The sequence below is a fragment of the Fukomys damarensis genome, unplaced genomic scaffold (genome assembly GCF_012274545.1).
Source record: "Fukomys damarensis isolate Sample0158 unplaced genomic scaffold, DMR_v1.0_HiC HiC_scaffold_31, whole genome shotgun sequence".
NCBI lineage: Eukaryota > Metazoa > Chordata > Mammalia > Rodentia > Bathyergidae > Fukomys > Fukomys damarensis.
This window is the reverse complement of record NW_022900943.1, coordinates 24,177,522-24,189,696: the sequence shown is the minus strand read 5'-3', so window position 1 is coordinate 24,189,696 and position 12,175 is coordinate 24,177,522. Positions and strand designations below refer to the sequence as shown.

Here is a 12,175-nt window from a genome sequence, read left to right as displayed (position 1 = left end):
TTGAGTTGCATGAGAAAAGTATGCTTAATTTTGTAAGAATCTGTCAGACTCTTCCAGAGTCACAGTGTCCTACATTCCCATCAGCAATGAATGAGAATTCCTATTGCTCCATATCAGTGCCATATTTGATGCCATCACAACTTTGGAATATGGCTCTTTAATAGATATGTAGTAGTATCATTATTTGCAAATTTAATTTCACACTGACCTACTGACATGGGCTGTTGAATGTTTTCTTATGTTCTTACTTGCTATCTGTACATCTTTTAGGATGAGGTGTCTATTTGTGTCTTTTCTGTATTTTTTATTCAAGTTATTTACTTTCTTCTTTGTACTTTTGGATAATAGTCCTTTATCAGATGTGTATTTTGTAAATATTTTCTCCCAGTCTGTCTGTGGCTTGGTTTCTTATTTCCTTGACATTGTCTGTCACAGAACATAGGTTTTGTTTTGGTTTTTGATTTTTGTTTTTTTTTAATCAGGGTCTCACTCTGTAGTTCAGGCCAGCCTTGAACTCATTATGTAGCCCAGGTTGACCTTGAATTCATGGCAATTTTCCTGCCTCAGTCTTCTGAGTGCTAGGATTACAGATGTGTACCACCATGCCCAACCTAAAGCACAGGTATTTAATTTTAGTAAGGTCAGTTTTTGTGCAGACTAAAGTCTGGATCTAGATTCGGTTTTTGTATATAGATATCCAGTTGTTTAGTAACATTTGTTGTAAAGACTTATCTTTGTTCCACAGTACTGCCCTGGCTTCTTTGTTGAAGATCAGTTGATTGTATCTGTGTGATATGCATTTTACTTTTATAACCAGAATAAAAATTGTGATATATAGAAAAAGTTTTAATAAGGCTACTTCAATAAAAACATGTAGAAAACAAAACAACCCTAATTTTACCTGCCTCACATACACTCCAAGATCACCAGGGTCAAGTTAAGCAGGCCAGGGAGAACCAAAGCCAATACACAGGGTTTGCTGAATCAGGAGTTAACTGCAGACAAGGGTGTGTGTGTGTGTGTGTGTGTGTGTGTGTGTGTGTGTGTGTGTACAGCACCATCAGAAGACAACAGAGCTCAGAGTGTCAAGGCAGTAGAGACAAGATGGGAAACAGCATCCCAGAAAGGGAGCTTGGATTGGCAACAGAAGTTCCTAAGCCAAGTAGAAAGGAAGAAACAGGAAGAGATTCCAGACAGATGAACAAGCTTGTCCAAATTAAACAGTGCTTGGTTGGAAGCTGAAGGTTGCTGCTTTTTGTCCCTAGTAAGCTGCCAACTTGGGAACACAGTGAAGCCGAAGTGAATGAACATGGGTTCTTTCTTTTTTGAATTGTGAACGAGTAAATTTCTTACCAAAGAATGCTCAGTGGGGTTGCTGTTGTTGCCTTATGCACCAGCAAATTTAAGAGTCTTGTGCATTTGGGGCCTTGGACTATTTCTGTTCTATAAACTTATATTGTTTCTTGCTTACTATATTGTAGCACATTCTGAAATACAATGCATGGGAAGTAATATTAAATGTATATTCAGAAGTGCCCCCTGTTGGTCAGGGGGCTTCAGCTCTGTTGTATGAGTCTTAGAGCAGGGGTCTTGCCAAAAGGTGTCTTGTCATCAAGACACCAAGCTAAAGGTCTTCAAACACTGAGTAATCAGCACATGTGGCTTAAGGAAAACAACATTATCTGGGCTTGATAAGCAAATAACCTTTTACCCAATCAGAACTATCTTGGTCTTTATGAAATACCTATGGCCTTTAACATGCATGATTAAGAATGGGTTGGTTCCATTTCTTCTCACACTGGGCCACTACTCATACAAGACAGATCTAGATTTAGCTTTCTCCACCCTCAGAATGGCCTTACCAATTCAATCAATTAGTGCAGAAGATGACTGAAGGAACTTTTAAGTGGTCAGGATGGTGTTAAACTCTATAAAGCCTGTGCATAGCAGGGAGTTTCGTCCTGGTGGTTCTGCCAGGAAGGAGCTTCTGATTAGGCCATTTTGCAGCCTCTATTGTGAAGGCCATGTTTCTTCAGCCCTGCTTTCTTTTATTTCCAGAAGATTCTATGGCCAACAAAGATTCTGGCCAAGAGTCAGAGTCTATTCCAGAATATACAGCTGAAGAAGAGCGTGAAGACAACCGGCTGTGGAGGACAGTGGTGATCGGAGAACAAGAGCAACGGATTGACATGAAGGTCATCGAGCCCTACAGGAGAGTCATTTCTCACGGAGGTAGTCAGGCTCTGAGAATCTGGGAAATGGGGTGGGGCCAGGCATAGCTTTATGAAAAGGCGAAAGATTTATATGATCTGAAGAGAAACCAGAGTATTGGGGCATTGTTTTAAATTGGAAAGCAGAGGCAAGGTTCTCTGAGGTAGGACATCCTCATACTGCATCTATTCTGCAGTCTGTGTTCAGGGGACTGAGAGCTAATGACATTACCTTATACCCTCTAGTCATTAAAAATTTGAAAGCTTACTAGGCAAAAACAATTTTCCTATGTGAAAAAAGGGCTTTTCTGATATTAAAATTTTTGTGCAAATTTCTCAAAAGTTATAGCCATCCAATGTGATGATGCCTATTCAGAATTCCTGTCAGTGGGTTGTGGGGTTGAACTAAACAGTTTAGAGTACACAACACTATGGCCTCTAGTAAAGCCACACTTTAGAGGGGCTTTTGATCACAAAATGTCTTTTGAGTCCTCGTCAGACGCTTTAGGAACCTTTTTAGATTTAGCCTGATCACTTCTTCCCTACCTACTTTTATCTAGGGCTCACAATGACCGATCCTGGCCAAACTCTCCACTTTCATAGTGAAAGACCAGGAAAGGGAAAAGTATATTTTGTATCTCCAGTGCCTGGGGTCTCCAGGAGCATGGGTGGCCTTCACTAATACGGAACTCACCAAAAGTCAGGCGAGCTCTAACAACACATTGAATATTGTCGACTTCAGAAAACATCAGTGGCTTTTTTATTATTCTTCTGCATGTGTTCCTTTGCTGCCATTCCCCGATGCCACTCTTACCACCCAGCTATCCCAGAAAAAGTGCAAGCTGACAAGGCAATTGTTTCTCTCCACATTCTCTCTTCCAGAATGAGGACAAGGAAATAGGAGTCTTGCTGATGCATTAAATCCACAGTGCTTGTTTTCTAAGGAGCCAGAGACATTATTATTTCAATCACACATCCCTCCACCAATAGATTCTCCACTTTCTATCCCTTGCATTGCTCCTTCCAAGAAGTACCGGGATTACCCAAACATGGCAGTGAAGGAAGCCGCCAGCAAGAATCTTTGGTCATGATCTCTTTCTCTTCTCTCACTATGCAACTGAAAATAGCAACATGACCCCTTGATAGCTCCTCTCAGGGCTGGGGCCATTCCCTTGAAAAGAAATCTTTTTCACAGTCCTTCAGAACCAAGGCTGGCCTGATCTTGCTGAGAGGGACAGAGAGCTGACCCGTGAGTCAACGCTTTTGTTCTTAGGATGAAAACCACAGCTGGAACACTGTCCATACCTTCCCGGGGGTTACTGCTTTGCACTGCCCCCCAGGTACTTTTGGTTTGTTTGCATTGGGGAAATCGAAACAAAACAAAGGCTAACTTTGAAAGTAGTCTGTTCTTACACTAAAAAGTACGGAAAATGGAGAAGTCTGTCAAAGTAAATCAAAGTCACCCCGTGACAATCTTCATACACATTATTATGTCTCAGATCTTAGGACTTCTCATGTTATAAGGGAGGCAGGTGCGGAGTTTCGCTGCTATCACAAGGGTGAGTCATCTCAATACTTCAGTGGACTCACCTACTTGTTTTTCACCGGCAAGAAACTCCAGTACCCCGGTTGGCAGATCATCCGTCCACTGCAGGGCAGGAAAAGTCACTGTGGCTGCCGGTGCCAGACTTTGTAGAAATCCACCTGAGAACTCTGTGCTGACGTGATTTACTGAGCTCTGCATCCCTGCCCTTGGCATTTGCTCCTTTCCATCGTGTGTTGTGCGAGCTTGGTTCTTTGTCTGAGTGACTGTCTGGTTTGTTTTGAAGAGACCTCCTCCCCGCTCCAAGGCTGCCCCTCAGCCTTCTCCGGGCACTGGGCTGCATGAATGTGCCTCTGGCTGCACCCTCCTGGCACACTGGCCACCTTTCCTCCACGCTGAACAGCTTCTGTGCTCTGTAGGTGAAGACCGGATGTTACTTCTGAATTTGCCAAACGCTTTGTCTTCCTTATTGGAAACTTATGCCACTCTCTTAGATCTTATGGTGCTAAAGTGTCCTAGTGATGATCAACCTACTGACTTGGCTGCCCTGGCTTCTGATGAGCATTTACAGAACAGACTCCGTGAGGAAATTTTCCCAGTCAGGCCATGGGAAGTGCCAGCTAAACAATACTCTGTGCAGTCAACTGCACAGGATCCAAAGAGTTGAGAGAAGTTGTCCCAAAGACAGGTGCTGCCAACTGTTCCCAGCGGTGTTTAAACAAATAATACTAAAGTCGTCAACTTGGTATGAGCTGACAGGGGCCCTGCCCACACTGTAGAAAAATGAATTCAAGGCCTGTCTTTGTCACTTGCAAGCCTCTGAACTTAGCACTTCGCTTACCTTCTCAGGGCCTCAATGACTTTATTAGTCAAATGGGTGCGATAGATCGCACTGGTGTTTATATCCCATAATCCCTGGAGCAATATCCCTACCATCTGCTTAACTAAAGAAAAAAAAAAAAGCCCAAAAGCATTATGGGTAGTTTTGCTCGGCCAATGGCATGGGGTCATGTGGAGGCCAGAACTGGTTTCTTTCAACTTGAAACAGAACACATTTAAATAACAAAAGATAATCACGCCAAGGAATGTTAATAAGGAGTTTCCCTTCTTTTTTCTTTCTTTCTTTTTACTTCCTTTATTTCATTCTAGGAGACTCAGGTAACCTTGACCTCAGCGTTGCTGGACAAATGCTCCTGGAGAGAATGAGCAGAAGAGCTGCTGGCTGGTGTGTGTGTGTGTTTATGTTTTGGTTGCGACTGTGACATCTTTCCTCCTCTCTCCATTCCATTTGCTGGCCAGCAAGCTTGTGTTACATCCCTTTCATGCTTCTCTGTGCCACCCAGGTAAGGTTTGCCATGGCTGCTCTGAGGGTCCCAGGAGGCGCCACGACAGGCTCGTGCATGTGTCCTGGCATAGGACCCTGTGTTCACCTCACGTTCACTGACTGTCTGACAAAGTGCATGGTCTAAAAACCAAGTCCATGTGAATTATGCTGATGCCAGCAGGCAGCTTTACCTGAATTAGCTGTGTATTTCAGGACAGAAATTGAAGGCTTAGCTCACCCGAGAGAGCATCACGGTGGGGCTGAGGGGCAAAAAGCCTACAGTCCTGCTCATTCTAAGTGTTGCATTTTGCCAGCAGTCATTATCTGAAGTATCTCCAAAGCCTATGAAAAATAATATCAACTCTTGATTTAGGAGGACCACTTTCACCATGAAATCTCTTTTTTTTTTTTTTTCCTATTTCCTGTCATAAATCTTCTCCTCTCCTCCTATTTTCTTCTTTTCCCTGTGGCCTTTTTTTTTCCTTCTTACAGCAACTCTACCCAGAAGTACAGAGCCATTTTTCATTTCTAAATTCCAGCTGTTTTGATCTAAAGAGATATTTCTTGGCTTAGATAAGTCAGTCCCTCTGTATTCCTTTGGCTAAATGAATTCTAGTGAGCAGGATGCTGCAGCATTCTAAGTACTGAGAGCACGGGTGAACTGCCTTTGAAGATGACTTCTGAAGTACTGTTCAGGAACCTATCTTCCCTTTATTTAAAAAAAGTCTCTTAGGAATCCTGTGGAAATAGAAAAAGAAATCAAAGTACTGAGCAGTCATGAACTTGCAATTATTCCGACGCCCAGGAGCCAGGCAACTACATTTACAAAGATGTATTCTTACTTGCTTTTTTTTTTTCTTTTGGTTTTTGGAGACAGGGTCTCACTATGTAGTTGAGACTGACCTGGAACTCACTATGTAGCCCAGGCTGGTCTCGAACTCACAGCAATCCTCCTGCCTCAGCCTCCTGAGTGCTAGGATTACAGGCATGAGCCACCACGCCAGGCTCTATTCTTGTTTTAAATTAGACATATTGTGCCTATTGTCTATTTGCATGACGTCTTAGCTTTCCACTGTGCTGAGTCTGAACCGTATATGTTCATGGTGTTAGCAAGCCACAATACCATTTGTGGATTTCCACTTACTTATGAATCCTCAGAAATGAAATTTGCTGATGGAACAAGGACTTGTATTCCTTCCGCCCTTTTCTTCATATATGCATTCTAAAAAGGAAATGATGAATACCTAACAAGTGGAAAATATGGAACAAAATTTTAAACCCCAGAAGAAAGCTACTGTTATGCCCTCTCACAAACAGGTGTTGGGCTGGGTATATATTTACATAAGTAGTATTTTCTAAGATAAGTGGTACGGATACAGTGCACAACGCCCTCAAATTAGTAATACAACCCACGGCTGGATATATTTTTACTTACTTCACTCTTCCCCCACCTTGTTTGTGGTAGAGTCATACTCTGTTTTTGTAGAGAGCATCTTATTAAACTGCTTTTCAAGAGCTGATTCCATCCAAATCTACGCCCAGCCAGTGTTTTACTGCCATGTAATCACAAGGGGGATATTTAGAGTTCTGAAAAAAGGAAATGTGCCAGTTCTGGGAGGACTGGATCAGGCATAAGGACATGTGCTGTCCTCCTACTCAAAGCGTGGAAGGGATCTCTACTTAATCACTGTGAAGGCCAGAACTGTGTGATACAAACTACAACTATTTAAATGGGGATATTAAAAAATGATAGGGGCTGGTGGTGTTGCTCAGTGGTAAAGCAGGTGGGTGAGGCCCGGAGTTACATCGCCAGCACCCTCCCCCAAAATGACAAGATAGAGCATTGCTTCCCTTTTGAAGTGCTAAAGGTCCATTTCATTCCAGCCGCCTACCTATGAGCATTTGAAAAATATCTGCCATGAATTTCAAAGATGAGCTGTAAGGGAACATCAGGCTTGTTTAAAAGATTGGGCAGGGCCGGAATTATGTCAATGGTTTATAATACTTTCTCATAATATTTTCTCATCTATTTCTAAAAGGTGAGAATAATGTCCTGAGATTCATCTGCATATTCCTTGACCCTTGGAGTCTTGATACCCACATATATTTTCATTTCCCGCATCTTACTTTCTCAGTGTCACCTACAGACAGTACCTCACATCTTAAAAAGGCTCACATCTTATTAGAAAGTAATTCTCAAGTTTTTCCCAAAGCACATGTTTTCCACACAATTCAAAGAGAATTTAGCCGGGCCCATCTTGAGTATTCCTCGTTAAGAGGCAAAGCTTTGAATTCGGTGGGCAGTTACTGTAGGCCTGGCCAGAGCTCCCCACGTATCCTTGTATGGTCTGTGTGTGAGGTCCAGAGATCCAAGGACATTACAGGTGAGTGACCAGACCTCAAAATCAGAAGGAAGCTATTTAGCCACCGGTTCCCTAGTACCTGATCACTGGAGAATGTGTGGTTTTGCAATAATTATATCGCAGTTTAGTGACTAAGTTCACACTTCAGGTTAACTGGGCTGTAAAACCAAAAGGAGCTACAGAGTATTAAACAGAATCTCTTTCCCAGCTCTCAGAATGAAGTATTTTATGAAATTGCTTTGAAAATAATTTACTGTTGTATAAGTCAAAAACTGTTACCTAGGAGGGGGATGGTGCTTACTAGCAGAATACTTGCCTGGCATGCACAAGGCCCTAGGTTCAATCCCCAGCACCGTGAAAATATTTTTTTAAAATTTTGTTGCATTCTTTGATAAGTTGAATATTTATTTATACATGCCATTCATGACTATATGTAGCACATAAAATCATGTACAATACATATATACCCTATATACACAAATATACTCTTACTACATATTTAATACTCTATATAACATGTCAAGCACCAAGAGATACTTATACGTGTATATGCTTACAGAACTATAGCTAATACTTTTCCCATTATCCATCTGTGGTGCACACACACAGACCACACCAGCATTTCTTATTTATCCCTCAGGTTCAACATTACCTTGTTAAGAAATTTTAGGGTTTTACAAATGTCTTTGTGTTTGTCCCTCAGGATACTATGGGGACGGTCTAAATGCCATCATTGTATTTGCCGCTTGTTTTCTGCCAGACAGCAGCCGGGCGGATTACCACTACGTCATGGAAAACCTTTTCCTGTGAGTGCTCCTTCTGACAAAGTGTTTCGAATCAATGTCCCTTGGTGGGTAAGGTCAAAGAGAGGATCTCAATTAAGGGAAGTGGATGATGTAGCCTATTTGAAGCCTTTGATAAAAAGTCAGTAAGATTTCTATCAAGGAACGGTGCTCAAAAGGCTAAGACCTCCAAAGGAACTCTTATCAGTAGTATACAAGAAAAACAAAGTGTGCAGAAGTTGGCTTGCATTTAAGAATTTTGCAACATTTCCTTTGGGCAAAGTACTATTTTTGTTCCGTGATAACATGTTTTTAATCTACTGTTGATAATTTGACTTTGTTTATATCTGCCAGTGTTTAGTATGAGTTACCCTTAATGTTTGAAAACATTGTTAACATTTTTGAAAGTCAGGTTTTGAGCTCACATATTTTCCTAAGGTATCTGTATTACAAATAAAAAAAGATAGACGTACAAATAAATGAGCAATACTCAATCTCAGATAAATTATCTTAGGTAACTGCTTTGTTCTCAAGGTAAAGAGGTACTCTGTACAACTATCCTTAAATGCCATTCACTCTGTAATTTAAATGTTATATAATCGGGGTACAAATGTGATGAAAAATTCCATGTGGAAACTGAAAACACTCCTCTTCCTTCCTGTGATCAGCTATGTAATAAGCACATTAGAGCTTATGGTAGCTGAAGATTATATGATCGTATATTTGAATGGTGCAACCCCAAGACGGAAGATGCCAGGCCTAGGCTGGATGAAGAAATGCTACCAGATGATTGACAGGCGGTATGTCGTCCACTATGTACCCCCTTGTTCGACTCCCTTGATTCTCTCTTCACCTACCAAAACTGCAGTCACATTTAGGAACACTAAACTATGTATATTCGAAGAAACAAATCACAGAAAGTGTTTACTCGATGCTCCAACGTTGAAATAAAGCACATCTTATCCGGATCTTGGTGAATGTAATCTCAAACCTGGCAGACCAACTCCACTTCAAATTTGCATGTGCTGCTGCCACAGAGAGGTGCAACTTAAATGGATAAACCACAATAACCATGATTCTTCTGTGCTACAGGTGGCTGTTCACCTGCACTAGGAATATGGCGATCTGCACAACCATTGTGCTTATGTTTTCACATTCACTGCCAGTTCAAGGTGACCTCTACCCAATGCAGTGCCTTCACTTGCCATTTCTTCAGGACACTTTATTTTTGTCCACACTGGTTTTATTCGGACAAAACACTTTATTGCCATATATAGGAAAATTGGTATAGAAAATATGTGGATCTATATTATCTAGTATGCATTGCATCCCCTTAGATGGGACCCCTTGCATAAAAACACGAGAATACCCTGCTTTATTGAACTAATCCATTTTATGATTTGAACATTAGTAGAGTAACATGGCTGATGCTGAAAAATATGCCTAAAAATCAAGAATTATTAAAATGGTAAATTTTCTTGTACAGAAGAAGAAACTAAGACTTAAAAAGATCAAATAAATTGCCTAATTTGTTATGAAGCGTGTTTTTTCCAAAATAGTAAAGATAATGTTGGCAAATGTGAAAGGCATCATTAACAAAAATATGCCATCATGGTTGTAACTTTATGTACTCCAAGAATACTACCATTCTATTTTATATTTACTGGGAAAATGAGATCTGAATCATATGAGTTTCAAATTATGTCTTAAGCAGCACTTTTAAAAATTAACCCTGGCCTTTCTATGTATTTGTGTAAGATAGTAGTAAAATTATTCATATTCTTATGTAAACTTATTTTCTGTTTTAATTCCCATTAAAAATGGGTTGAGTAATTTATTGCTTTTTCTTTGTTCAAAATAGATTGCGCAAGAATTTGAAATCATTCATCATCGTTCATCCATCCTGGTTTATCAGAACGATCCTTGCTGTGACACGACCTTTTATAAGGTACAGTTGCTGGCGCAGTAAAAATACCAGTAAAAGTAAATGTACCAGTACTTTTTTAAAAAAGTATATAAATCATCCTATAAACAGGAATACATAAACCAAGAGTATCTAGGGAAACTTATATGGCCTCTGTCTTTCCTGAAAAGATACTTTGGACTATGTATCAAGCATTAAAAGTGAGAATTCACAGTAAAAATTATGAGTGTAATTATTTCATAATTATTTCCCCTGATCATTATAAAACATGACCGCCATGTCCCTTCCTGTAGAATATGAAGTGGTTGGATATCCATACCACATTATAAAGGGCACAAACAATACTTTTTAAATAGTATGTTATCTCATAGAGAATAAGCAAGTACAATAGGGCCAGGGAGGTAGCTAAGTGGTGCCACTTAAAGTTCAATCCCCAGTACCAGAAAAAAGAAAGAAAGCGGAATAATAAGAGAATGGGTGATAAAGATTTAGCCAAGGATAGAGACAGGAGCCATATCATGTGTTATTCCATTTCCGCTGAACAAGTATTACGTGGGTCACCAAAATTGGATAAAATCGGGGTAGCCATCTTGAGAGTTGTATTTCAATCAAACATGAAATTTCTTGATTTCAAATCAGTGCCTATTTTTTTAATCACTTTTTTTTTTTGAGCTACATGTTACATAACCTTACATTTGGGGGATGCAAAGAAACATAAGATATGGCTTGTAGTAAGACTTGAAACAGTTACGTGAAAGGTTTAGTATTTATTTTCTAGATAGCATTACAAATAATGCTTTGTCTACCAACAACATAGATTATATATTGAAAGTTTCCTGGTCAAAGTTATCAAAAAATTTCTAAGGAAAGTTCTGACAACTGCTAGAGAGCAAAAATAAATGTTAAAATTCTTTATATTTTGTATAGATTTCACTGTACCTTCCAGCTTCTCCTTTTTAAAATCAGTATCCACTTATTTCCTTTTATTTCTTGTGATACTAGGAATTAAACCCAGGGTTTTCACACTGGGCTAACTCCCAGGCCCTTTAAAACATTTTGAGACAGAGTCCTACTAAGTTGCTTACTTGCCATACTTCTTCAGCCTCTGAGAGAGAAGGGATTGCAGGCATAGGCCCAAACCCCCTGCTTCACTTGTTTTTATTTAGCACTTTTGTCTAACTTCCAGGGACTGCAAAGCAGGATTCAACCTAGTTTGCCTCTAGCAAAACTTAACTGTTTTCCTAACTATGTTAAATTGCTTTTTAAAATGTTATGAACTATGTGTTATACAAATCTACTTAACAATTGCAAGAAACACGGTGACAAGATAGTAGTAATCAGTGTACCATTAGCACTCATGATTTACTGACATTGGTTTAATCATTCAGCTCTTATAATTGTAAAACAATTTTTCTTTTTTTTTCATTGAGTTTATCGGTACTTTTTAAGTATACAGTACAGTTACATTTATTATTGGGATCTTGTACTTTTACATGACAGGTCTTGGTTCTCATTTTTTACCCATACTCCTACCTTTGCCTCCTCCCCGCTACCCTATTTACAAAGACTTTGTTTCCACTTTTTCTTTTTTTCATATTTTTTCTTTTCTCTTATTTCCTTTCCCCTACTCCTTTATCCCTTTTCTTCCTATTTCATGTTGTCAATTATACAATTTGGATCTTATTTACACTTTTAGTTTTAAACACCAGAGAAACTGTTTGGTGTTTACACATGTGTGTCTTATTTATTTCATTTAAGAGTATGGCCTCAATATGCATCCATTTTCCTATGAATGACTCTACTTTCTCATTCATTATGGCTGAGTAATATTCCATTTTATAGAAAAACCACATCCTCTTTATCCAGTCTCCAACTGATGGGGAAACAATTTTTCATGATAACCAAACACTCATTAGTTTAAGAATATTAAAAATCGATTATAATTTAATACTCTTAGGGATTGGGAGTATGTAGCTCAATGGTAGAGTGCTTGTCTAGTATGTGTGAGGGCTTCCATCCCTAGCACTGC

General features: G+C 39.6%; 1 protein-coding gene across 8 annotated transcripts in view; it reads left to right on the top strand.

The window, feature by feature from the left end:
* The window catches only part of Prune2 (prune homolog 2 with BCH domain), a 243,982-nt gene that overhangs the window by 214,980 nt on the left and 16,827 nt on the right, over positions 1-12,175 (top strand). For 4 of the 8 annotated variants that reach the window (XM_033757734.1, XM_033757730.1, XM_033757731.1 and 1 more), the window contains exons 12-16: positions 2,059-2,232; positions 4,903-4,911; positions 8,144-8,246; positions 8,891-9,022; positions 10,084-10,170. In XM_033757734.1, the coding sequence (XP_033613625.1) occupies positions 2,059-2,232; positions 4,903-4,911; positions 8,144-8,246; positions 8,891-9,022; positions 10,084-10,170 (505 nt within the window). The remainder of the gene's footprint in view (positions 1-2,058; positions 2,233-4,902; positions 4,912-8,143; positions 8,247-8,890; positions 9,023-10,083; positions 10,171-12,175) is intronic. The other 4 variants (XM_033757732.1, XM_033757729.1, XM_033757728.1 and 1 more) reach the window with 3 other exon arrangements.